This window comes from Oscarella lobularis, chromosome 10 (assembly GCF_947507565.1).
Source record: "Oscarella lobularis chromosome 10, ooOscLobu1.1, whole genome shotgun sequence".
NCBI lineage: Eukaryota > Metazoa > Porifera > Homoscleromorpha > Homosclerophorida > Oscarellidae > Oscarella > Oscarella lobularis.
In genome coordinates, this window is record NC_089184.1 from 52541 (window position 1) to 77643 (window position 25103).

The 25103-nt window shown below is 42.9% G+C and overlaps 5 protein-coding genes and 2 long non-coding RNA genes across 10 annotated transcripts; 4 read left to right on the plus strand and 3 right to left on the minus strand.

The window, feature by feature from the left end:
- Positions 1–7768: 7768 nt before the first annotated feature.
- Positions 7769–10236, minus strand: LOC136192128 (uncharacterized). Of its 2 annotated transcripts, none has more exons than XR_010671108.1 (3): positions 8611–10236; positions 8280–8349; positions 7769–8238 (listed from the first exon to the last, which is right to left on the minus strand). It is a non-coding gene; the product is annotated as an uncharacterized lncRNA (long non-coding RNA). The 2 variants fall into 2 exon arrangements; XR_010671107.1 differs by having other exon boundaries at positions 7772–8245; positions 8314–8349.
- LOC136192123 (arrestin domain-containing protein 3-like) lies at positions 9176–12183 on the plus strand. Its single transcript, XM_065980639.1, has 4 exons — positions 9176–9492; positions 9580–10172; positions 10236–10589; positions 10641–12183. Exons 1-4 carry the CDS (start codon positions 9210–9212, stop codon positions 10743–10745), a joined length of 1335 nt encoding a protein of 444 aa, XP_065836711.1. The 5' UTR covers positions 9176–9209; the 3' UTR covers positions 10746–12183.
- On the minus strand, positions 10805–14958 carry LOC136192122 (HAUS augmin-like complex subunit 6). 2 transcript variants are annotated; one of them, XM_065980638.1, is made up of 21 exons: positions 14500–14958; positions 14357–14452; positions 14209–14293; positions 13897–14144; positions 13779–13838; positions 13606–13722; positions 13462–13540; positions 13350–13403; positions 13230–13304; positions 13133–13177; positions 13028–13074; positions 12908–12963; positions 12749–12839; positions 12582–12696; positions 12413–12527; positions 11991–12364; positions 11855–11935; positions 11757–11796; positions 11235–11696; positions 11129–11173; positions 10805–11073 (listed from the first exon to the last, which is right to left on the minus strand). In XM_065980638.1, the coding sequence occupies exons 1-21, from the start codon at positions 14655–14657 to the stop codon at positions 10979–10981; spliced, it is 2538 nt and encodes an 845-aa protein (XP_065836710.1). In that variant the 5' UTR covers positions 14658–14958; the 3' UTR covers positions 10805–10978. The 2 variants fall into 2 exon arrangements, with proteins under 2 accessions (XP_065836710.1, XP_065836709.1); XM_065980637.1 differs by having other exon boundaries at positions 10806–11073; positions 11757–11799; positions 14500–14957.
- On the plus strand, positions 14672–20169 carry LOC136192121 (transducin-like enhancer protein 4). 2 transcript variants are annotated; one of them, XM_065980635.1, is made up of 25 exons: positions 14672–15509; positions 15642–15745; positions 15816–15879; positions 16305–16349; positions 16640–16702; positions 16767–16841; positions 16893–17232; positions 17285–17421; positions 17474–17803; positions 17859–17988; positions 18054–18120; positions 18172–18215; positions 18265–18348; positions 18400–18451; positions 18511–18584; positions 18636–18808; positions 18858–18956; positions 19016–19093; positions 19143–19210; positions 19274–19344; positions 19396–19436; positions 19514–19599; positions 19664–19767; positions 19828–19904; positions 19963–20169. In XM_065980635.1, the coding sequence occupies exons 1-25, from the start codon at positions 15465–15467 to the stop codon at positions 20065–20067; spliced, it is 2556 nt and encodes an 851-aa protein (XP_065836707.1). In that variant the 5' UTR covers positions 14672–15464; the 3' UTR covers positions 20068–20169. The 2 variants fall into 2 exon arrangements, with proteins under 2 accessions (XP_065836707.1, XP_065836708.1); XM_065980636.1 differs by having other exon boundaries at positions 19517–19599.
- Positions 20170–21044: 875 nt separating this feature from the next.
- LOC136192126 (peptidyl-prolyl cis-trans isomerase FKBP8-like) lies at positions 21045–22810 on the plus strand. The gene is made up of 12 exons (XM_065980641.1): positions 21045–21147; positions 21204–21308; positions 21356–21506; positions 21559–21646; positions 21695–21805; positions 21860–21934; positions 21985–22018; positions 22068–22157; positions 22214–22303; positions 22360–22437; positions 22490–22633; positions 22694–22810. The coding sequence occupies exons 1-12, from the start codon at positions 21106–21108 to the stop codon at positions 22769–22771; spliced, it is 1086 nt and encodes a 361-aa protein (XP_065836713.1). The 5' UTR covers positions 21045–21105; the 3' UTR covers positions 22772–22810.
- Positions 22805–24816, plus strand: LOC136192124 (homer protein homolog 2-like). Its single transcript, XM_065980640.1, has 9 exons — positions 22805–22890; positions 22946–23102; positions 23322–23453; positions 23512–23676; positions 23734–23852; positions 23908–24064; positions 24117–24251; positions 24313–24393; positions 24447–24816. The coding sequence occupies exons 1-9, from the start codon at positions 22886–22888 to the stop codon at positions 24627–24629; spliced, it is 1134 nt and encodes a 377-aa protein (XP_065836712.1). The 5' UTR covers positions 22805–22885; the 3' UTR covers positions 24630–24816.
- On the minus strand, positions 24707–25097 carry LOC136192127 (uncharacterized). The gene is made up of 2 exons (XR_010671106.1): positions 24991–25097; positions 24707–24920 (listed from the first exon to the last, which is right to left on the minus strand). It is a non-coding gene; the product is annotated as an uncharacterized lncRNA (long non-coding RNA).
- Positions 25098–25103: the final 6 nt, after the last annotated feature.

The following is a 25103-nucleotide window of genomic DNA, read 5'->3' on the forward strand; positions in this document are numbered from 1 at the left end:
AAATTGTCCCAGGACAAATTGTCCCAGGACAAATTGTCCCCAGGACAAATTGTCCCAGGACAAATTGTCCCCAGGACAAATTGTCCCCAGGACAAATTGTCCCAGGACAAATTGTCCCAGGACAAATTGTCCCAGGACAAATTGTCCTAGGACAAATTGTCCCCAGGACAAATTGTCCCAGGACAAATTGTCCCAGGACAAATTGTCCCAGGACAAATTGTCCCCAGGACAAATTGTCCCAGGACAAATTGTCCCCAGGACAAATTGTCCCCAGGACAAATTGTTCCAGGACAAATTGTCCCAGGACAAATTGTCCCCAGGACAAATTGTCCCAGGACAAATTGTCCTAGGACAAATTGTCCCCAGGACAAATTGTCCCAGGACAAATTGTCCCAGGACAAATTGTCCCAGGACAAATTGTCCTAGGACAAATTGTCCCAAGGACAAATTGTCCCCAGGACAAATTGTCCCAGGACAAATTGTCCCAGGACAAATTGTCCCCAGGACAAATTGTCCCAGGACAAATTGTCCTAGGACAAATTGTCCCCAGGAAAAATTGTCCCCAGGACAAATTGTCCCAGGACAAATTGTCCCAGGACAAATTGTCCCCAGGACAAATTGTCCCAGGACAAATTGTCCGAGGACAAATTGTCCCAGGACAAATTGTCCCAGGACAAATTGTGCCAGGACAAATTGTCGTAGGACAAATTGTGTCAGGACAATTTGTCCTGGGGACAAATTGTCCCCAGGACAAATTGTCCCAGGACAAATTGTCCCAGGACAAATTGTCCCAGGACAAATTGTCCCAGGACAAATTGTCCTAGGACAAATTGTCCCCAGGACAAATTGTCCCCAGGACAAATTGTCCCAGGACAAATTGTCCCAGGACAAATTGTCCCCAGGACAAATTGTCCCAGGACAAATTGTCCTAGGACAAATTGTCCCCAGGACAAATTGTCCCCAGGACAAATTGTCCCAGGACAAATTGTCCTAGGACAAATTGTCCCAGGACAAATTGTCCCAGGACAAATTGTCCCAGGACAAATTGTCCCAGGACAAATTGTCCTAGGACAAATTGTCCCCAGGACAAATTGTCCCAAGGACAAATTGTCCCCAGGACAAATTGTCCCAGGACAAATTGTCCCAGGACAAATTGTCCCCAGGACAAATTGTCCCAGGACAAATTGTCCCAGGACAAATTGTCCTAGGACAAATTGTCCCAGGACAAATTGTCCCAGGACAAATTGTCCTAGGACAAATTGTCCCCAGGACAAATTGTCCTAGGACAAATTGTCCCCAGGACAAATTGTCCCAGGACAAATTGTCCCAGGACAAATTGTCCCAGGACAAATTGTCCTAGGACAAATTGTCCCCAGGACAAATTGTCCCCAGGACAAATTGTCCCAGGACAAATTGTCCCAGGACAAATTGTCCCCAGGACAAATTGTCCCAGGACAAATTGTCCTAGGACAAATTGTCCCCAGGACAAATTGTCCCCTGGACAAATTGTCCCAGGAAAAATTGTCCTATGACAAATTGTCCCCAGGACAAATTGTCCCCAGGACAAATTGTCCCAGGACAAATTGCCCCAGGACAAATTGTCCCCAGGACAAATTGTCCCAGGACAAATTGTCCTAGGACAAATTGTCCCAGGACAAATTGTCCCCAGGACAAATTGTCCCAGGACAAATTGTCCCAGGACAAATTGTCCCAGGACAAATTGTCCCCAGGACAAATTGTCCAATTGTCCCAGGACAAATTGTCCCAGGACAATTTGTCCCAGGACAAATTGTCCTAGGACAAATTGTCCCCAGGACAAATTGTCCCCAGGACAAATTGTCCCAGGAAAAATTGTCCCAGGACAAATTGTCCCCAGGACAAATTGTCCCAGGACAAATTGTCCCAGGACAAATTGTCCCAGGACAAATTGTCCCCAGGACAAATTGTCCAATTGTCCCAGGACAAATTGTCCCAGGACAATTTGTCCCAGGACAAATTGTCCTAGGACAAATTGTCCCCAGGACAAATTGTCCCCAGGACAAATTGTCCCAGGAAAAATTGTCCCAGGACAAATTGCCCCAGGACAAATTGTCCCCAGGACAAATTGTCCCAGGACAAATTGTCCTAGGACAAATTGTCCCAGGACAAATTGTCCCCAGGACAAATTGTCCCAGGACAAATTGTCCCAGGACAAATTGTCCCAGGACAAATTGTCCCCAGGACAAATTGTCCAATTGTCCCAGGACAAATTGTCCCAGGACAATTTGTCCCAGGACAAATTGTCCTAGGACAAATTGTCCCCAGGACAAATTGTCCCCAGGACAAATTGTCCCAGGAAAAATTGTCCCAGGACAAATTGTCCCCAGGACAAATTGTCCCAGGACAAATTGTTCCAGGACAAATTGTCCCCAGGACAAATTGTCCCCAAGACAAATTGTCCCCAGGACAAATTGTCCCAGGACAAATTGTCCCAGGACAAATTGTGCCAGGACAAATTGTCCCCAGGACAAATTGTCCCCAGGACAAATTGTCCCCTGGAAAAATTGTCCACAGGACAAATTGTCCCCAGGACAAATTGTCCCAGGACAAATTGTCCCAGGACAAATTGTGCCAGGACAATTTGTGCCAGGACAATTTGTCCTGGGGAAAAATTGACCCTAGGACAAATTGTCCTGGGCACAAATTGTCCCCAGGACAAATTGTCCCCAGGACAAATTGTCCCCAGGACAAATTGTCCCAAGGACAAATTGTCCCAGGACAAATTGTCCCCAGGACAAATTGTCCCAGGACAAATTGTCCCAGGACAAATTGTGCCAGGACAATTTGTGCCAGGACAATTTGTCCTGGGGAAAAATTGACCCTAGGACAAATTGTCCTGGGCACAAATTGTCCCCAGGACAAATTGTCCCCAGGACAAATTGTCCCAGGACAAATTGTCCCAGGACAAATTGTCCTAGGACAAATTGTCCCAGGACAAATTGTCCCAGGACAAATTGTCCTAGGACAAATTGTCCCCAGGACAAATTGTCCTAGGACAAATTGTCCCCAGGACAAATTGTCCCAGGACAAATTGTCCCAGGACAAATTGTCCCAGGACAAATTGTCCTAGGACAAATTGTCCCCAGGACAAATTGTCCCCAGGACAAATTGTCCCAGGACAAATTGTCCCAGGACAAATTGTCCCCAGGACAAATTGTCCCAGGACAAATTGTCCTAGGACAAATTGTCCCCAGGACAAATTGTCCCCTGGACAAATTGTCCCAGGAAAAATTGTCCTATGACAAATTGTCCCCAGGACAAATTGTCCCCAGGACAAATTGTCCCAGGACAAATTGCCCCAGGACAAATTGTCCCCAGGACAAATTGTCCCAGGACAAATTGTCCTAGGACAAATTGTCCCAGGACAAATTGTCCCCAGGACAAATTGTCCCAGGACAAATTGTCCCAGGACAAATTGTCCCAGGACAAATTGTCCCCAGGACAAATTGTCCAATTGTCCCAGGACAAATTGTCCCAGGACAATTTGTCCCAGGACAAATTGTCCTAGGACAAATTGTCCCCAGGACAAATTGTCCCCAGGACAAATTGTCCCAGGAAAAATTGTCCCAGGACAAATTGTCCCCAGGACAAATTGTCCCAGGACAAATTGTCCCAGGACAAATTGTCCCAGGACAAATTGTCCCCAGGACAAATTGTCCAATTGTCCCAGGACAAATTGTCCCAGGACAATTTGTCCCAGGACAAATTGTCCTAGGACAAATTGTCCCCAGGACAAATTGTCCCCAGGACAAATTGTCCCAGGAAAAATTGTCCCAGGACAAATTGCCCCAGGACAAATTGTCCCCAGGACAAATTGTCCCAGGACAAATTGTCCTAGGACAAATTGTCCCAGGACAAATTGTCCCCAGGACAAATTGTCCCAGGACAAATTGTCCCAGGACAAATTGTCCCAGGACAAATTGTCCCCAGGACAAATTGTCCAATTGTCCCAGGACAAATTGTCCCAGGACAATTTGTCCCAGGACAAATTGTCCTAGGACAAATTGTCCCCAGGACAAATTGTCCCCAGGACAAATTGTCCCAGGAAAAATTGTCCCAGGACAAATTGTCCCCAGGACAAATTGTCCCAGGACAAATTGTTCCAGGACAAATTGTCCCCAGGACAAATTGTCCCCAAGACAAATTGTCCCCAGGACAAATTGTCCCAGGACAAATTGTCCCAGGACAAATTGTGCCAGGACAAATTGTCCCCAGGACAAATTGTCCCCAGGACAAATTGTCCCCTGGAAAAATTGTCCACAGGACAAATTGTCCCCAGGACAAATTGTCCCAGGACAAATTGTCCCAGGACAAATTGTGCCAGGACAATTTGTGCCAGGACAATTTGTCCTGGGGAAAAATTGACCCTAGGACAAATTGTCCTGGGCACAAATTGTCCCCAGGACAAATTGTCCCCAGGACAAATTGTCCCCAGGACAAATTGTCCCAAGGACAAATTGTCCCAGGACAAATTGTCCGAAGACAAATTGTCCCAGGACAATTTGTCCTGGGGACAAATTGTACCCAAGACAAATTCTGAATAAATGAAGAATTAATTCTGAATAAATGCAGAATTAATTTTGAATTAATGCAGAAGAAATGCGGAATTTATTCTGAATTAATGAAGAATTTATTCCGAATAAATGTAAAATTTATTCTGAATTAATGCAGAATTTATTCTGAATTAATGGAAAATTTTTTCTGAATTAATGCAGAATTTATTCTGCATTAATCTAGAATAATTTCTGCATTAATGCAGAATTAATTCAGAATTATTCAGAATTTATTCTGAATTAATGCAGAATTTATTCTGAATTAATTTAGAAATTATTCTGAATTATTGCAGAATTTATTCTGAATTAATGCAGAATTTATTCTGAATAAATGCAGAAGGTATTCTGAATTAATGCAGAATTTATTCTGAATTAATGCAGAATTAATTCAGAATTTATTCTGAATTAATGCAGAATTTATTCTGAACTAATGCAGAATTTATTCTGAATTAATGCAGAATTTATTCTGAATTAATGCAGAATCAATTCTGAATTAATGCAGAATTAATTCAGAATTTATTCTGAATTAATGCAGAATTTATTCTGAATTAATTGAAAACTTATTCTGAATAAAAGCAGAATTTATTCTGAATTAATGCAGAATTTATTCGGAACTAATGTCGAATTTATTCTGAATAAATGCAGAATTTATTCTGAATTAATGCAGAATTTATTCTGAATTAATGCAGAATTTATTCTGAATTAATGCAGAATTTATTCTGAATAAATGTGGCATTTATTCTGAATTAATTCAGAATTAATTCTGAATTAATGCAGAATTTATTCTGAATTAATGCAGAATTTATTCTGAATAAATGCAGAATTAATTCTTAATTAATGCAGAATAAATGCGAAATTTATTCTGAATTAATGCAGAATTTATTTTGAATGAATTCAGAATTTATTCTGAATTAATGCAGAATTTATTCTGAATTAATGCAGTATTTATTCTGAATAAATGCAGAAGTTATTCTGAATTAAAGCAGAATTTATTCTGAATTAATGCAGAATTTATTCTGAATTAATGCAAAATTAATTCTGAATAAATGCAGAATTAATTCTGAATTCATGCAGAATTAATTCAGAATTTATTCTGAATAAATGCAGAATTAATTCTGAATTAATGCAGAAAAAATGCGCAATTTATTCTGAATTAATGCAGAATTTATTCTGAATTAATGCAGAATTAATTCTGAATAAATACAGAATTAATTCTGAATTAATGCAGAATTTATTCGGAACTAATACCGAATTTATTCTGAATAAATGCAGAATTTATTCTGAATTAATGCAGAATTTATTCTGAATTAATGCAGAACTTATTCTGAATTAATGCAGAATTTATTCTGAATAAATGCAGAATTTATTCTGAATTAAAGCAGAATTTATTCTGAATTAATGCAGAATTAATTCAGAATTTATTCTGAATTAATGCAGAATTTATTCTGAACTAATGCAGAATTTATTCTGAATTAATACAAAATTAATTCTGAATAAATGCAGAATCAATTCTGAATTAATGCAGAATTAATTCAGAATTTATTCTGAATTAATGCAGAATTTATTCTGAATTAATGCAGAACTTGTTCTGAATAAAAGCAGAATTTATTCTGAATTAATGCAGAATTTATTCGGAACTAATGCAGAATTTTTTCTGAATTTATTCTGAATTAATGCAGAATTTATTCTGAATTAATGCAGAATTAATTCTGAATTAATGCAGAATTTATTCGGAACTAATGCAGAATTTTTTCTGAATTTATTCTGAATTAATGCAGAATTTATTCTGAATTAATGCAGAACTTATTCTGAATTAATGCAGAATTTATTCTGAATAAATGTAGCATTTATTCTGAATTAATTCAGAATTAATTCTGAATTAATGCAGAATTTATTCTGAATTAATGGAGAATTTATTCTGAATAAATGCAGAAGTTATTCTGAATTAATGCAGAATTTATTCTGAATTAATGCAGAATTAATTCAGAATTTATTCTGAATTAATGCAGAATTTATTCTGAATTAATGCAGAATTTATTCTGAATTAATGCAGTATTTATTCTGAATAAATGCAGAAGTTATTCTGAATTAAAGCAGAATTTATTCTGAATTAATGCAGAATTTATTCTGAATTAATGCAAAATTAATTCTGAATAAATGCAGAATTATAATTCTGAATTAATGCAGAATTAATTCAGAATTTATTCTGAATAAATGCAGAATTAATTCTGAATTAATGCAGAAAAAATGCGGAATTTATTCTGAATTAATGCAGAATTTATTCTGAATTAATGCAGAATTAATTCTGAATAAATACAGAATTAATTCTGAATTAATACAGAATTAATTCTGAATTAATGCAGAATAAAAGATCGTGAACTTACGTAGACAAGGTGCTTCAGCTTTCTTTTCAACATTCTATATTCTTTACGAGAGCTATGCTGCCATGAAGCATCCATGATCGTATGTAAGGTGAAGAAAACGACAGGCGCTCCGTCGTGAGTCGACGATACGTCGGCGATCGTTCTAAAAGATCGCTCGTACACCCCGAAACGCCATGACGACGAAAAACTTAGCAATAACCGTTCAGAAAGTGACGGAACACGACAAGAAGTCGATCAAGAACCTCAAACTCGCTCGCTAAGCGATGCACTTGAGACGAACGACGAGCAGGGCTTTTCGAGTGTAACGCGCGCTAAAACATCGCGAAAAAATCTCACATTCTCTGAATAAACACAGAATTTATTCTGACTTAATGCAGGATTTATTCTGAATTAATTCAGAATTTATTCTGAATTAATTCAGAATTTATACTGAATTAATGTAGAATTAATGAAGAATTAATGAAGAATTTATTCTGAATTAACGCGTATAAATATACCCATCAAAAAGACATGATTTCAAGTGCTAACCCCCCTAATTTTGTCGTCATCTACATTGAATAGATTTGTCAGTGCGATTGCGATTGCACGCAGACGAAGAAGGAGAGAAGAAGAGAAAAAGGACATTTTAGTTAACGTATTATTTACTTTTTATATTAGTGTACTAGGCGCATATTACAATCACGCGCGCTCTCGTCTCACGTGGTCCTAGTTAGGCGCGTGGAAAGTAGATAGGGCCGCCGCACACACAAAAAAGTAGAACAAGTCATGTCAAATTTTATTTGAATAAAGTCCCGGATGTAGTTACAAAAATGAAACAGATTTTGCCCTCTCCTCCATCCACCCCCTCGCCGCCCCAAATGGGAGGCAAGGCCAGGTGAGCACCTGCTGTGAGTCAAAGGACTCGTGGGGTCACTCCATACTCCCCCGCGGAGGGTGAGCCCGTTTAACCTCCTGGCTCCGAGCCTTGGACTGTGAAAGTGGCAGCTGGGATGTCAGTCCACTCACAGGTGCAATTCCAAGGGGCGTCACTGATTTACCCGCCAGTGCTCTGCCTTACGCGGGGAGGCAACTCTATAGCCTCTGCAGAGGTATGGCCTATTTATCGCTCTCGGCCACAGAGGGATGGCTGCGTCTGCCTCGTCCGATTGGAGGAACAACTACACGGTAAAACAATTGACAAGGAGAAATCAATAAAGAAATACCTTGTCCCTTCGTCATGCCTTTGCCCTCCTCCAATAGTATTCTGCGCCGAGTTCCTCCTCCTACCCCCTAAAAAATAAAAAAAAAAGATCAGTCCCCTTACCTGAACGAATGGCGGTAAAGCTCTTCAAGCTTACCCTTCTCGCAACAATCCTCTGCTGAGACAACATTAACTAGAAAAAAAAACACGCCTACAGTACTGTAGAGACACATAGGACACGAGATAGAACGCGGCACTGTCGCGGAATGAAAAATTCCCATGCGCGACGGACCTTCAGAACTCGATCGCGCAACGATAAAGCGCACGTCTAAATAAAACAGGAGCCATTCGAATGAGGGCGAACGCTCGCCAAAGGAGCACATCGCGAATAAGAAATTCGTTGCACGCGCACGGGGCCCTACAACAATTGCGCACCCCTAAACGCGTCTCTTACCCGCGTACAATGGGTGATTCGACTTTGGATGTCGCCGCTTTCTTCTGTTTTCACAACGATTTCGGTCAAACAAAAAAATAGCACCTGTATCTGCAAACCCGGATGCATTATCGCGCGATTACATCATGTTTCCGCCGACACCAAAAAAAAACAGGGTTACTACACAAAATGAAGGACAGTCGTCATTGCCGCCGCCGCCGCCGCCGCTCTTCAAAGGATCTCTTTCATTGAGGAGGACAAGGTACTTGATTGCATTACTATGCAATTCAAGCTCACCAAGATTTACGTATCGAAGAAGATGCAGTTGACGTATTGCCGCATCACAATCGACCCCTTTGGCTTTGAAGTCATCCTGTCCCGCTCGATCTCGCAATTCAGTGGCCTTTTCGAATCCCTCTGGATTCTCGGCGAGAAGACGAAGAATTCGATACTGAAACTCTTCAACGGGTTTGGATTCCGAAATTTTCGGCCATTGAGAAAAGACTTTCTTCAAATCTTCATTGGGCACAGACAAGACTGACTTAAAGGATGATTTGAGCTATGATTTGAGATCGTTTTTCGCTGGTCGCGAAACGCGCGTTAGGCTAATATACAATATAATGACGACGAAGATTCGTGCGTTCGTTCTTTCGTTTTCTGATGGGCAAGAGGTTTTCTATTCGGGCCAGACGGTGTCCGGAAAGTGCCTTTTGTCAATCGACGCGCCGCTGAAAGCACGCGGGGTGCGACTCGCTATCAAAGGCGAAGCGCACGTCTTCTGGACGAAATTGAAGTCGAGGAGGAAGGAAAGCAGCGTCGGCGTGGACAGAGGGGAGAACTACACTGAACAGTACAGCAGTCGTGAAGTGTATTTCAATCTTAGAACGACTCTCTGGGGAAAGGGTACGGGGTGGGGTCCCTTTCTTCCTTTCTTTCTTCCTTTCCTTTCTTTCTTTCTTTCTTTCTTCATTGTTTTTCTTGTTCTGGCAGGCGAAAAGGATCGTAAAGGAGACAATCCCGTTCTTCCTGCCGGAGAACACATCATGCCATTTGCCTTTCAACTTCCTTCATCTGGATTACCCTCTTCATTTGAAGGAGAACACGGTCACATTCGCTATTGGCTTGAAGCGACAGTCGATCGACCGTGGACAAACGATTACAAGACGAAACGCGCCTTTACCGTTCATGACGTCATTGACGTGAATCTGGATCAAATGGTCGTTCCCATTGAAGCAAATGACGAGAGAACTCTGTGTTGTTTCTGCTGCAAATCGGGACCTCTTTACGTTGAAGCGAGACTCGATCGATGTGGGTACTGTCCAGGAGAAGCAATTGCAATTTCAACGTGCGTTCGCAATTTCACCAATCGAGAAATGAGAGGAACTCGCGCAAGAATTGTGCAAACTGCCGAATATTTTGCTCAGGGTTCACGTCATAAGTCAATGCGAGAAGTGGCTCTCACACAGGGCGTACCCATTCAATCAGGTCTAACAGATGAATGGCATAATCGACTTATGACTGTCCCCGCAATACCGCCGACAACGCTACAATGTCGAATTATTAGAATTACCTATATTGTTGAGGTACAGCACTAGTAGAGTAGACATGTGTGTATGTAGGTCATCTCCTCTGTTTGGGGGGGTTAGATTTCTGTTGTTGTCCCAAATGGAGTGGACGTCACTCTTGAACTGCCTATTACCATTGGCACTGTGCCATTTCGTCGCTCTCACCCGCCGCGCACTCGCGGCGGCGGCGGCGGCGGTCACCACCACAACCACCACCACCAGCAGCGTCGTCATGGCGGCGGCGGCGGCGGCGATTCCCAGCCACCGACATATGCTGAAGCAATGGGCAACACTGTGACAATTGGAGAGCCCAATGAACGCTATGTAATTGGAGATCTTCGATACACGCCTCTCTATGCCTACGTTCACGATTATCACTTTCATCCGTCGCCGCCCTCAGCGTCATCGTCGTCATCAACGTCGTCATCAGCACAGGTGAGAAAGACAATGAGAGTCTCAGCAAGCGAGCGGGATTTTGACATTTAGGCGGGAGGAGGAGGAAGCTATCAGCAGGCAAGAGCGCCAAATGAGCGTACGCGCTTGATTCAAGATGCTAGCGGCGGCGGCAGCGGCGGCGGTCACACTTCTTAGACAGAAGCCCTCCCCCCTCCCCCATTGATAAGACCCACACACTCTCTCTCTCTCTCTATCAAAATCAAATTCTTTTGGTTATTTTGTTGTTAATAGATATATAGATATACACAAGCTTAGCTTAGCCATGAGAGACAGAGAAAATCTTCTTCGGGTAAGAAACAAGTCAACCCTTTACTAATTACTGATTTATACGAACACATACACAATCGTCCTGTGTCTTTATACATACATTAAGAAGAAATTGAAAGAGCTTCTTCATCGTCGTCGTCTGCATCAACTTCCTTGAGCGGAGAAGAAGAAGAAGAAGAAGAATTCTTCGCGTCAGCTACAAAGAAACGATATGACACATGATCATCAAATCAATTAATTAATCAATTTACCCAATACGAAGCTTTCATCAAAGGCTCCCTCATTTAGCCAAGTTCCTAAAGAGGCGTGCGTATCTTTAATTAAGGTAAACCATAAGAACAGTTCCCCTTTTCTAACCGGCACTAGTTTCCTTTTCCAAAAAGGAAACTTCATCTCCGTTAAGAATGGGACTATGAAGAGATTCAGACAGATCGTGAGGAGCAAGCACGCTACTAGACATCATGGATTGAGGTGAGGGTGGAGTGAGAGGACGGTGCTCTTGCTCTTGCTCTTGCTGTTTCAATGTAGCCTCCACCGCTGCTGCTGATCCATAAGAAATGAAGGAAGTATCATCATCATCATCATCATCATTATTCACGAGTTGTCGTAGAGATGAGGGCGGACTCGACGCTTGAAAGGCGCTAGGAGGAAGCAAAACTGCCGTCTCCTCCCCATCGTCCACTTTTCCTGCTTTCGACGTCGTTGGAACAAGGTATGATGATTCCAGCGTTGTTTGTGCGCTGGCCGAGGAGGAGCCTTCTTCTTTCACCATCATTGGTGTTCTCATGAGCTCCTTCTTTGATTGAAAAGCCTCTTGGCCTAAGTGAGAAAAGAACCATTTGCTTCTCTCATTGGAGGAAGTAGAGAAAACACAATTACTCAAAGCGGCTATTGGACTCATAAGAGCATGACTCAACGGCTGCTAAAAAGAAAACATTTCACCCCTAAATTAGAATAGAGTGAGAGAGAACATGTACCTGCTGGAGAACGTTCAACGAATCATCGTCATCATCATCATCATCATCATTCCCGGAAGCTAACACCACGTGTTTAGCAATCTATGAAAATTCATACATAGACATCTTTCTTAGGGATTTAGGGGGTTAGAATCACTTGGTCAACGAGATGAAAATAACCGCCCTCGCCATCGTCGTTGCCATCAGCTGATATTGAAGCCACGTGGTCACCTCTTCTTCCTCCTCCTCGAGCCGTCTTCCGTTTCATCGTCTTCACTGGCGGCGGCGCGGTGGCGGCGGCGGCGGCGAAAGATGATGCTTTTTCATCATTTAAAGACGACGACTTCTTTGTTTTCTTTGGTGCCGCCGGTGCCGCCGGTGCCGCCGGTGCCGCGGCCGCTGCGAGGCGCTGTCGAGGTTTGGGAATATTGGACGGTTGCTGTCGACGACGAGTGGAATGTTTCTGCTGCCGTTGTCTTTGAGCTTGAACAACGGAATGCGTAAGTTGTTCCACAGCCAAAGGAGTAGATACTAATCATACTGTATTAGTAGATATAATCATAGTGATTGTACACTAACCGCTTTCAAGCGTCTTCTTCAAAGGTCTTTTATGTGATAGAGCCGCTTCTGAGGAGACAACGTCAAATCGAGGCGGAGGCGGAACACCAGGCGTCCCGGATAGCAAACCAAGACTCTATATAGAAGAATAGCCCCAGACAAAAAGCAAACCCTCCTCTACGAGTCAAACTTTGAAAGGAGGAGAAGATGCCCATGATGATGATGGGGAGGTTAGGGGTGATTGTGCCACGTGACAACGACGACACGATTCCTTTAGTTGGATAATCGTCTTGGCAAGAGCAGCACTAAAAAAATAGATTAAAAGACAAAGGAATTTGAGATTAGGGATTCAATGACTTGATTGTTTGAACGCTTGTCACGTGACCGTGATGAGCATGTACGTGTTCAGCAAATGTCTCTTGACATCTTCCAAAATCAGGCAAAGGATCTATCTCAAAAAAAGAAAAGTTATCACAATGAATGACGCAAATTTAGAGAGAGAGAGAATTTCCCGACCGGTTTTCAACTTGACAATCAATTTCTTCAATCCCACATTAAAAATCTTGACAAGGCTAACCACCAAACCCCCCAAATAATAGAATCTAAAAATGTCTGCATAGAATATGACGTCATCACCTGACTACATCCAGTTTCCCGCCTCTGTACGGATTATCAAGTCTTCCCTAATGAAAAAAAAACAAAAACTGAACAACAGTAGATTGCTTTCTTAATCCTTCTAACTTGCTGTAGCTCTTCTTGGCAAGCGGGAAGCAATAGGTCAGGTATCTACACCATCAAAATTAAGAGAAGTATAATTCTCTCTAATAAATAAACAAACCTGAAGAGAAATATTCTTTCCTTTCAAACAATGTCGATTTGCCTCTCCATTCAATATAGATTGAATCACGTCTCGCTAAGAAAGAAGATAGAATAAAGAGAAGAGAAACAAACATCTCACCTCCTGTTTTGAATTTGAATAGAACGCCTCCAATTCTTTCCAATCACGTCTCAACTAAAATTCAATATAGAAAGCAAGCAAGAAAAGGGAAAAGGGGGTTAGGGTGGTTTACCTTGGCTAACTTTACTTTTCGTGTCTTGCTTAGCGTTTCATCAATCTGAAAATCAATTGAATGACGAGGAAGAAAAGAGCTGAGCAAGGAAAAAGAAATTAAAGAATTGAGTTGTCTGTCTATCAGTATGGATCTTTTACTAACCTTTCTCCTCCTCCTCCTTTGATTGCTCTTTCTTCTCTCACTGATCTTAGCTTGCCAAGTCGTTGCTCAAGAATCTGGCGTTGCTTAGTCAGTTTGCGAAAATCCGTTGTCAGCTGACTATTTGATTTCCATCTATTAATTAATCAATCAATCCTATTTAGGGTTAATGATACCTAGCAAAAGCCATCCACTTGTGTTGAGAAGCAGTGTGAGAGTGAAGCGTCTCCAAAAACCTTTATAAAGCAAAAGATAGACTAAGTATTGATTTCTATAGATATATAATGATATTACTCTTTCTTGCTCTTTGCCACGTGACATCCCATTGCTTTCTCCATTTGATAAGTCAAATGAGAATTATCCCCAGAAAGACGAGGAAAGCGAGGCGGCATCATTTGGAGTCGACTCCCAACACACAATTTTGACGTCACGTGGTTGACAACGTAGTTTGAAAAATAAGCGAGAAACGTATAGAAACGATTTCCACCAGGAGTCATGAGAAGTGAGGGAACAATGCGAGGAAGAGAAACTTCGTTTTCTCTCTACGTGTAACAAAAAGAAAAAAACTTACAGTAGAAGAAACCCAATTTTTTCTCTCCTTTTCACCGTTTTATCGAGAGAATTGAACCAATCGGTTGCTTTCTTGCGAAAAGTCTGCTCTCGTTTTTTATCAAAGGGAGGCCAGCAGTCTCTGTTTCATGAAGAAAAAACAATAGTTTAGGTGGTCATTGTGCGACGATTTCGTCTACAGTACCGGAAGATTTCTTTCGTCAATTGGGGGTCGAGAAAGTGAAAGAGCGCATGAACAATCGCTTCCATGCCTTTTTTATTAGGAAGAGCAAACATATCCCTAAAGACGATCGAGAAATCGTGCAAACAAAACAGAGACTGAGTCACTTGTCGAACGGAATGCTCCATTTCTTCGTCATTTCTTCAGGGTTGAAGCCGAGAAGAAAGAGATTCGTGTAGAAAATGTCTCTCGAATCGAGAAGATGGCTCGAATCGGTGCCGAAACGAATCGAATCCATGGATTTCGAGTTGGCGCTTTTGCGCATGCGCAAGACAAAGTGCGTGCGTGATGAGCAGCTTGATTCGACGAATTTTCGCCCTTCGATTGGCAAGAAACCAATTTAGAAGCAAGCTTTTGCAGACGTCGGCCAAGGACAACGAGCCAGCGAAGCGTGTAGGTGAAAGTACAAGTGGTGGAGGCGAGAAGAGCGACGAGCAAAGCGCTCTCGAAGAAAACGTCTACGTCAATCCTATTACTGGCGAAAGAGGTGGCCCACGAGGCCCTGAACCGACTCGCTACGGTGATTGGGAAAGAAAAGGACGAGTTTCAGACTTCTAGCAACAAGTATTTATCCCATTGATTCCCGCGAAGACTGCGATTGGTCGTCGAAAGGTCACCTGGTATCAGGTGGCCTTAGAGTGGGCGGGACGTTCGTTAGAGTCACCTGGTCCTAATCGCCTCTTTAGAATCCAATAAGAGCCGTAATTGACGGCTAAGATAATCGTCGTCCCTAAAAAGAGCACACGCCTTCTAAAAACTCATTCGCGCGACCACTTGGCACTGTACGGTGCCGTAGAGTGTCTTCGTTGTTCGCGTCTATCACCGGTACTGTACGATCGTCGCGCGATCGAGCTCGTTTTCAATTGAACGGATCGAACGAGCGCGTTCGTTGGCGGAGTTTTAGAAGAACGAGGCGTCGGCCGCCAATTCCCAAATTGGGTTGCACCTCGGTCGCTTCCTGTGGGTGTCGAATAGCCCGAACGGCGTCGGCGGCGCGTACGCGGCTAGAGCACCACTTTGCACTCGTCTCTTGCACAGCACTTGACATCGTCCGAGTCTTCATCTCTTCTCCATGGACGCCGTTCGTCCTCCGGGCTTGTTTGGAGGAAGACATTCGGTAAGAGGGTCGCGTCACTCGCGCGCCCGCGCCCGCGCGCGCGCGCGCGCGTGTGTGGCTCTTCGCGGACGCGTCGACCGCGCGAACCACCACGCGGACCTCCATTATCGTTTCTTTTCTACTTCTCCGCAGACTCCTCATCAAGGATCGAATCTTCAACACCTCAAGTCGTCGATCACCGACGCTTGCGAACGAATCAAACAGGATTTTTCTCTTCTTCAAGCTCAACACGACAGGTTTGTTGCTCGAAAAAATCGCCATCGCCATCGCGATCACGTTCGCTTTCTTCTCTCACCGGCACGTCAGCTTGAAACTGGAGTTCGACAAGTTGGCAAGTGAAAAGACCGAAATTCAGCGCCATTATGTCATGGTACGGTGAGAGACGGATGGAATTCGGCGCTAAAGCGTCGCGCGACGCGGAGGGAGCCCCCCACCCACCCACCCACCCAAAGGGACCCCGGGTGGGTTTTTTTTCGTGTGTGCGCTCTTCTCGCTCGCGTACAGTAAGCCATACGTTGTTTTTTGTTTGGCAAGTCTACGTGTGGCGTGTGCGCCGCGCGTCGCGTCTCTTCTAAGCCCTCTAGTCGTCGTTTTAGTTCTCATCATCTCCAATGCTAATTTGGCGTGGCTCACGGGAGCGTAAACAGATAAAGGTGTCACTATGACCGGATCTATTCTAATAGCGTCATGGCGAGAGACCCTGGATTCTCTAAGGGTCTGGCTTCCATAGAACCTCCTCTTATAACTCTGTCTCTCCGTATACGATACATTATTTATTTCTCTTTCTTTGTCTAGTATTACGAAATGTCGTATGGGCTCAACGTCGAAATGCATAAACAGGTAGAGTACTGTAGGCAGTGTAGGGTAGAGAAAAAGAAATGATTCTCCGCCTCCGCCTCCGCCTCCGCCTCCGCCTCCGCCTCTGCCGCCAGCGAGCCACGCCCACACTAATCGAATGAAGACGGCAACTGGTGGGGCAGCAAGCGACAAAGCTCGTGCACGCGCTCCTACCAGACATGAATAACGTTAGAGGTCGAAGAATGCACGGAGACCGCATCCCTTCCCTCCCCTCCCACTTGCTTGTCACAACACACACTGGGGCCCATACTTACTCATAGATGTATGTATAGGCAGAAATCTGCAAAAGACTGAATGCAATCTGCGCTCAAGTCATTCCTTATTTAACACACGAGGTAATAATAATAATAATAATAATAATAATAAATCCTGCTGGCTATTACATTGTCTATCTTATAGCATCAACAACAAATTGTAGCAGCTGTCGAACGAGCAAAACAAGTCACTGTCAGCGAATTGAATGCAATTGTCGGGGTAACCACACAAAAATTAATATTTAAATAAATATTTTCATTTGTATTTTAGCCGCCGCATGGAGGCGGAAGCGGTGCAGGAGGAGCAGTAGGTGGTCATCCGGGTGGTCCCGGGATTCCTTCTCTTCCGCCACCGCCAACAGCGGCGGCGGCGGCGGCGGCGGCGGCGGCGGCAGCAAGACTACCACCTCATTCTGTTCCAAGTGAAGCGGCGGCGGCAGTGGCGGCAGCGGCGGCGGCTGGAATGCCTTCTCTTTCATCTATGCCTCCGTCAGCAGCGGCGGCGGCGGCGGCGGCCATGGCGGCTGTAGCTAATAGTTCAGCTGGATTGCTTGCCTTATCCAACGTCATATCAAGACAACCTCCTTTGGCAATAAATAAGGACGATAGAGGTACGCACGCTAATAAATGACGTCATCATATAATCATCATGATACTGTATAGCGGGATCTGCGTCACCTGAACGAAGTTCCTCTTCCAGACCAGACAAACATCGATCCTCGTCATTTCAACAGAGCGCAAGCAACTCTAAGGGTCACGTGACCAGTAGCAGCAAACGCCCAAGAAGAGATGGAACTCCCGTATGAATCATACTAAATAATACTATAATATATGACGATGATTATGAAAAAGGAAAGTGAAGTGGAGAAAAGTGAAGCTGATCTTGTCGTTGATGTAAAGGACGATGAACATCATCATCATCATCAGCATCAGCATCAGCATCATCAGCATCAGCATCAGCATCAGCAGCGTGAGCAGCAGGGTGGTGGGGGCGGGGCCGGTTCGCCTCAAAATGGACCTCATTCCTCATCACCAAAAGCGTCCGCTCCTCATCGAAAAGCAAGTTCCAGCAGCGACAGTAGTGATCATGAAGATGACGTCAAATCGGATGCATCACCAAGGCATCATCATCATCAACAACATCACCATCAACATCATCATCAACAGCAACAGCAACAACAGGTTAGGGTTATATATCGTCTATGGTCTTTATTATTGATTCCTTTCTTTTACACAGCCTCCTCACACAGATTCAATGAACGATGTATCAGGTGCTCCACCTCCAGCTATGGGCATTCATAATCTGGCGAAGGCAGCTGCAGCTGTCGGCGGCGGAAGCGGAAGTGGCCCGGCATCTCTCGCCAACGGTAAGAAGAATCTTGTTCCTCATGATCATGATCATGATGATGATGATAGTAAATCATATACATAGTAGCCGGGTTACGCCCACCACACGCACTAGGAGCAAGCCACTATCCCTTTCCTACAGGATTTGGAGGGTTCATAAAATCAATTCTTAAAACCCTATTAATAAATGGAACATTTTTTAGTCCTGAGCTCAGTGGTCCTCAATTTGCAGGAATGATGCCAGGAGGTAAGTAGACACTTTAAATCTTCTTTTTTTTTTCATTTGAATTTGCTAGCGGGAATGTTTCCTCCTCCGCCTCCTCCGCCTCCGCCTCCGCCGCCACGAGGAGGTCCAATGGTCGGCTTTGATCAGAGCAGAGGTTTGCCACACAAACAATACATTACCCCACAATAAAATCATCTCCTCTCAGTTGCAGGCTCTCCTTTGGGAAATCCAAATTTTAGCATGCCCAGTGGAAAATCGTAAAGAGAGTCCTTTTTAATTAAAAATTCACACTTTATTTAATGTGTCTCCTTTATAGACACGCAATGCACGTTGGTCCAGATGGCCAATTACAACCCGTCTCTTTTCCCCTCGACGCAGTCTACGTTCCCGGTAGACCAATTATTTTTCCGCCACTATTCCATAGAATAAATAGACTTTTAGGCGTTCCCCGACATGGTCGTCAAATTAGCGTTTTAAATCATGGCGAAGTCGTTTGCGCCGTGACAGTGAGCAATCCAACAAGACACGTGTATACGGGAGGCAAAGGCTGCGTCAAAGTGTGGGACATAAGCCAAGGAAGCATCAAGAATCCCGTCTCACAACTTGACTGTCTCGTAAGCGAAAAAATTAAAAAATTAATTAAAAAATTCTATTTTCGTATAGAGAGATAATTATATTCGTTCTCTCAAACTCTTACCGGATGGAGGGACTCTTTTGGTTGGCGGTGAAGCAAGCACCTTATCTATATGGGACTTGGCTTCAGTACTATGATCTATACATATATGTATTTCTCTTTCTCTTACTCTTTCTCTTACTCTTAGGCAAGTCCTCGCATTAAAGCCGAACTGACGTCAAGTGCACCAGCCTGTTACGCACTTGCTATCAGTCCAGATGCCAAAGTAAATATAAATATTATAAATAGCATCATCTAATTGGATTTCTATTTAGGTTTGTTTCAGTTGCTGTAGCGATGGAAATATCGCCGTGTGGGATCTTCACAATCAGCATCTATTACGGTACATTGAATCAAGAATAGACACAGTAGTAGCCAGGCTTTGATTTTATCTATCGCATTGTAGTCAGTTTCAAGGTCACACTGATGGCGCCAGTTGCATTGATATTTCTCCAGATGGAACCAAGTTGTGGACAGGTAAATTAATATCCATTATTAATTATCAATCATGGTCTGATTTTAACTCAGGTGGCTTGGATAATACCGTTCGAGCGTGGGATCTGAGACAGGTAAGGGAAAACTAACGACTTTCCTATTCTATGTCACGTGTATGAGTTGTGTGCCCCGCCCCCCGCGTGATTTCAAGCAGAGTCGCCAGCTGCAACAATACGATTTCGGATCTCAGATCTTCTCATTGGGATATTGTCCAACTGGAGATTGGCTAGCCGTTGGGTGAGCTCACGCCCCGCCCCCTCCCCCACTCAAAAAAAATAAAAATTCAATTGCCTTTTTGTAGAATGGAGAATAGCTACGTCGAAGTGTTGCACACTGGAAAGCCAGAAAAGTATCAACTACATTTACACGAAAGCTGCGTTCTTTCACTCAAATATGCCAATTCAGGCATGTTCATTTCAATTCATTTTAATTAATTAATTAATTAATTAATTAATTAACTAATAGGCAAATGGTTCATTAGCACAGGCAAAGACAATCTCTTGAATGCGTGGAGAACTCCCTATGGAGCATGCCTTTTTCAGGTTAAACATCCGCCATTAATTAATTTGATTTCTTTCTTCATCATCAATTTGTCTCTAGTCCAAAGAATCGTCATCTGTACTCAGCTGCGACATTTCTACGGACGACAAATTTATTGTAACAGGTTCAGGAGACAAAAAGGCAACTCTTTATGAAGTTCTCTGAGGGGCTGTACTCTTTTTATTCTGATTATACGTTAGTGTTGTTGTTCTGCTGCTGGCTAGTTCAACAGGAAAGCAGTGTAAAATAAACGCGTATTGCAGTCAATTCGTCTAGGCAAAAGAAAAGAGAAAAGAGGTACATCTATAAATTTCGTTCAAATTATAAACAAATAAATGCATTAATTAACTAATTAATTAATAATTAAATAGCGTTCATGTTGATATAAAATTAATTTTGTTGTCATCTGTTTGAGAGAACACAACTGAAGTAGAGAAGGTTGTCTACTCTACTTCACTTGGTAGTGAGTGCAAAAGTGACAATTGTTATTCCAACTGCAGCTAATCCCAACAGTCCCCAAGACGACGCTCCTTTGTCGACGTCATCGTCAAGATCCCGAAAATGACGATCACAGCCTTCCCATCCCGATTTACTAACGATCCACTCTGCGAGATTTCTTTCGACGTAACGAACGATCCAACGTTTGATAAGCGGAACGAAATCGTACAAGTGCAAAGCGACGCACTGTCTCGCCAGGGCGCCGCCAAATGCGTAGAGAGCGACGATTCGACCCCAATTGATTCCCGTTTCAAACAATTGTTTGACCACTCTGTCAAAAACGTGCACAACATTTCTGTTTCGGATTGGCGTGCGTCGAAACATGTCTCTGTCTGCAGAATCGTAACGTCGTTCGACTTCGTGCGCATAGAAGACAAATTTTCGAGCAAATCGACGACTAGCTGTCTGTCGTTTCCACGCTGACGCCGACGGCTCGACGGCAATTGCGTCACGATCGTCGTCATTCAGGCAATCGTCGATATAAATGTCCGCCAAATAGGCTGCAGTTGCAACAACATCCGACTTCAAAACATCCTTTTCACTTCTTCGTTCCGTCGTCGTCGTCATCTTTTTTCTCTGCGTGCTGCTCGCAAAGGGGCGGAAATGCACCGACAGCGCGATTGCATCACGAATTGCCCGGCAGTTCATGACCTCAGCCTACGTACATCTTACGTTCACCCGTAAGGCCAGCTCTCGCGAAAAAAAATGGCAGACGATAAGACGACTGCAGCTTCGGTTATAGAAGAGGCAATATGCGAGCTCGTGTTGCTCTACCCGAACAGTAGACAAGCGTTTTTCGTTAGAATGACGCGACAGCGTCAAGCAACACAGAAGAAACTGAGGAAAAGACACCAAAAGAAGGCAGCGATTGGTTGGATATACTAGGAACGGGAGCTCTTCGAAAAAAAGTTGGTGCAAAACCTAATTTGTATTAGGTGAATATTTTCTGTTTTAGATTTTGAGATCGGGTAAAGGAGGAGAAGAGAGTCGACCTAAGCCATCTCAAAGAGCGACAATTCGACTCGAAGAACGACTTGAAGACGGAACAATTGTCGAAGAAAAACGTGACGTTCAATTTTATGTAAACGAAATGGAAGTTTTGGCAGGTCTGCAAATATGACGTCATCGTCATTCAAATATTGATGTATTTTTCTGTAGCTATTGATATGGTTGTCTGTCTTATGGAAGTCGAGGAAATTGCTCTGGTTGAGAGTGAATCACGATTTGCCTATGGAACGTTTGGATTGTAAGTACTGTAATTTCATTCTATGAATTTTCTAATATTTTTTCGAAGACCACCCAAAGTGGCTCCCAATTCTAAAATGATTTTTGAAATTGAGTTGGTGAAAGTGGAGCCATCTCCACCTGCTTTTGATCAGACTTTGGAAGAATTTCTAAAAGATGTGTATGCAAATAATTAATGACGTCATCGCCGCGACTATACAGTATATGATTGCAGAGAACGAAAGCGTTTGATTGGAAACAAGTATTACAAGAGAGAAGAATACAATCAAGCTGTCAGCATATACAAAAAGTAGGAAAATTGAATTCCATTTACTACTACTACATGTGTGCACGTGTTAGGGCTATTGATCGTCTTGATTCGGCCGCTTCCCTTGTAACAACAGCAGATAGTCATAATATTTTCTATTTTATTTTTTAAATAGACTAAAGACCATTCTGTGGAGGGTGATGAAACACTTGTTCGACCTCTTCAAATTGCCTTTCTAAATAATTGTGCAGCTGCTTATTTGCAGGTTGCCTCATTGACGTCATAAATAGCCAATTCATAATTTATTCTTTCTAAGTACAGCTTGACATGCATAAAGAAACGATTGAATTATGTGACAGAGTATTGAAATTAGATTCTCAAAATACAAAAGCTCATTTTAGGAAAGGAAAGGTGTGGGAAATTACAAGATAATTAATAAATAAAGACGTCATGTATATTATTTATAGGCATTTGCTTCTATGGGCGATTTCAAACAAGCCCTCAAATCGTTTCAGGAAGCTCAAAAATTGGACCCAAATGATACAGTAAGATAGGCTTTTTATTTCAAAATGTTTTCAAAAAACAACCTTCTTTTAGCTTATACTAAAAAATTTGAGATCAGCAAGAAAGGATTCAGCTCAGCAGACTCAGAAAGAAAAGAATATGTATGCAAAAATGATGAAAGGTTTAGAAAAAAACGAAAGCAAAAAAGAAGACGTGGTCAAAGCAAATGGAACATGGGTAAGTATAGATTATCAATTAATTGATTGATTGATTAATTATGATGATTATTTAATTAAGCTGAAATGGGGAACTCTATTGTTTGCTGTCGGTGCAGTGGGAGCGCTAATTAGCATGTGGTGGGTAAAATCAAATTGATAGAGTAAATAAAAATTATCCGGGAATCGAAGACACGCGGAGCGACGCTCGCGCGCCCCGTATTCTTTGTGGCTACTTTTCGCGAGAGGAGAACGTCATCTTACGCGTCTGACGATGGGGTAAGCCTTTTCTCTATTGTTGTTCAACGCGGGGCTTTGACGATTTTCTATTCAGAGAAAAACCCGTATTCTCGAGTCGAGCCGTCGTTTTTCAAATCGATCCCGAAACGAAGAAATCGTGGCTTCCGTGTTCACAGGCGCCCGTTCCAGTCGCCTTCTATCACGATCCATCGCGCAAAACCTATCGAATCATATCGGTCGATTCGGGAAAGGTAAGAAAAGGCGACACGCGAACAAATCCGAAAACGTTTTCGAACTCACTCGCGAGCGAAAACGATCGAAAACGATCGAAACGGCGACGGCGGTTCGATCGTTTTGAGACTTCCTCTCGGGGGGGCGTGGTCCGCTATAATTCGCTACAAGTCATCCCTTACTGTTACTTACACACTAAAAGTATCTAATGAATAGCGACAAGGGGCATGCGTTGCTAGGCACTCATCAATAGCACTATATTACCTTCAATGAATTTCACGAAAACGGGCGCGAAATTTGGCCAATGGCGCGACGCGGCGACAAATACAATATACGGGCTCGGATTTACGAACGAAGGCGATTTAGATAAGGTTGTGACAAAAGAAAAAATGATTATCTTCGTATATACAGTACGTGATTTCATCTTAGTTCTCGAATCAATTCAGTGAGGCAAAGGGAAACGTAAAGACTTTGGCCCCTAAGCCAAAAACAGCAAGTGAAGGAAGTGAAGCAGCTGAAGTTGAAGCTACCACGCCCACCGTTGCTAATGGCTCAAATGACATTAGGAAAAGTGTGGGTGAGAAGCAAGGAAAGGTGGGCGGACGTTACGCGTAGTCGTACAGTAGTCTTTTGTTCTATGGACTCTATTAGGAAGGTTCATTGACTCCACAGCGTAAGCTATCAATTTCGGAGCCTTCTGGTTCTTTGGAGGCTCAACTACAGGAGATGAGACATGAGAATGATAGGTTGAAGCATGCCTTGGCTGCTAGGTAGACAATCTTATCTTCGATAGAAAAGTCAATGACTTTTCTTGTTTTCTTTTAGTTCTTGTCATCGGGATAAGTGGGAGACGGAGAGGCAGAAATTGATGAATAATAATACATTGTTGCGAACGGGGCTGCAGGAGAGTAAAATGAATGTCGAAGAGTGGAAGTCAAAGATGAAGCAGCAGCAGGAAGAGAATCAGAAATTGAAACAAAAGGTTCGTGACATCCCACGACATTTTTAATTAATTAATTCATTAATTAATCTAGGTGCAAGAATTGGAGGCGGGTGAAGCAGGCGTTGAAACAAAGATAATGGAATCAGTAGGAAATTTGAAACAGGAAAATGAAGCACTGGAGAAACGAGTGAAGGAATTGGAAGCAGCTTTACAAGAAAAGGAGAAGGTCTCCGTTTCTTCTAGAGAGTACTAAGTAAAAAAATCGATTTTTATTTACATGTTTCTAGGAGTTGAGTACAGTGGAATCGCAGGCGTCAGAGATGGTCTCATTGAAAGCAAAGCACAGTGAAGTTTGCAGTCAAATTGAAGTAAGAATGAATGGGGGAAAATGATTGCAAAATTACTCCCTCTTCTGTTGTAGCAATTAGAAGCGGAAAATGCCGACTTGTGTGAAAAAGTGGGCAGTGCAACAGATAAGCTCAAAGAGGAGCAAACAGCCTCGAGTGTCAGAAATCAACGCATTGCCGAAAAGAATGATGCAATTGGTGCAAAATTAGAAGAATTGCTACAATTGCAGAAGGAAGTTGAATCACAACTCAAATAGAGAGAGAGAGAGAGGAGTGAGTTAAAATAATGATCATCATCATCATTTTATCATTTGTTGCGTGGGTGGGGCCGAAATGATTTTTTGTAGTGGGCATAATAATGAGTGCAAGCAGGCTTTTTACTACTTCTACACAGCAAAAGTGCGGGTTTTCTATTAGTACGAATAAAAATTGTATCCGTTTTTATGTTTGTTTGAGATTCAGGTCTGCTTGAATCCTTTCGTCCCTCCAAAACTCGGTGGCGGCTCGGGTTTTTCTGAAGTCGTGAAGACCTTGTAGAGCCAAAATATCTGAGGGAAAACGCTAAGAAAAATGCTTATTCTTGTACGTAGACGAACGAGGAGGAATTGAAGAGGATACAAAGACCATTACGTGCACAAAAACAAGACCGACGGCTACTACGGCTACGTTTTCGTGCGTAAACCACTCTGCTTCTTCTCCTGCCATATGTGCGAGCAACGTGCGTTAGGCCC

Bases quoted from the DNA above. Each gene is read 5' to 3' on its own strand.
- LOC136192123 (XM_065980639.1), top strand. From the start codon at position 9,210: ATGACGACGAAGATTCGTGCGTTCGTTCTTTCGTTTTCTGATGGGCAA. The intron at 9,493-9,579 runs GTACGGGGTGGG...TTGTTCTGGCAG, and splicing joins AACGACTCTCTGGGGAAAGG to GCGAAAAGGATCGTAAAGGA. The intron at 10,173-10,235 runs GTACAGCACTAG...TGGGGGGGTTAG, and splicing joins GAATTACCTATATTGTTGAG to ATTTCTGTTGTTGTCCCAAA.
- LOC136192122 (XM_065980637.1), bottom strand. From the start codon at position 14,657: ATGCGCAAAAGCGCCAACTCGAAATCCATGGATTCGATTCGTTTCGGC. The intron at 14,453-14,499 runs GTGACTCAGTCT...GATCGTCTTTAG, and splicing joins TGGAGCATTCCGTTCGACAA to GGATATGTTTGCTCTTCCTA. The intron at 14,145-14,208 runs GTGAAAAGGAGA...TGTTACACGTAG, and splicing joins TCAATTCTCTCGATAAAACG to AGAGAAAACGAAGTTTCTCT.
- LOC136192121 (XM_065980635.1), top strand. From the start codon at position 15,465: ATGGACGCCGTTCGTCCTCCGGGCTTGTTTGGAGGAAGACATTCG. The intron at 16,350-16,639 runs GTAGAGTACTGT...ATGTATGTATAG, and splicing joins ACGTCGAAATGCATAAACAG to GCAGAAATCTGCAAAAGACT. The intron at 18,452-18,510 runs GTAAAGAGAGTC...TCTCCTTTATAG, and splicing joins AGCATGCCCAGTGGAAAATC to ACACGCAATGCACGTTGGTC.
- LOC136192126 (XM_065980641.1), top strand. From the start codon at position 21,106: ATGGCAGACGATAAGACGACTGCAGCTTCGGTTATAGAAGAG. The intron at 21,148-21,203 runs GCAATATGCGAG...GTTTTTCGTTAG, and splicing joins CAGCTTCGGTTATAGAAGAG to AATGACGCGACAGCGTCAAG. The intron at 21,935-21,984 runs GTAGGAAAATTG...TGCACGTGTTAG, and splicing joins GCTGTCAGCATATACAAAAA to GGCTATTGATCGTCTTGATT.
- LOC136192124 (XM_065980640.1), top strand. The intron at 23,103-23,321 runs GTAAGAAAAGGC...ATGCGTTGCTAG, and splicing joins TATCGGTCGATTCGGGAAAG to GCACTCATCAATAGCACTAT. The intron at 23,853-23,907 runs GTAGACAATCTT...GTTTTCTTTTAG, and splicing joins AAGCATGCCTTGGCTGCTAG to TTCTTGTCATCGGGATAAGT.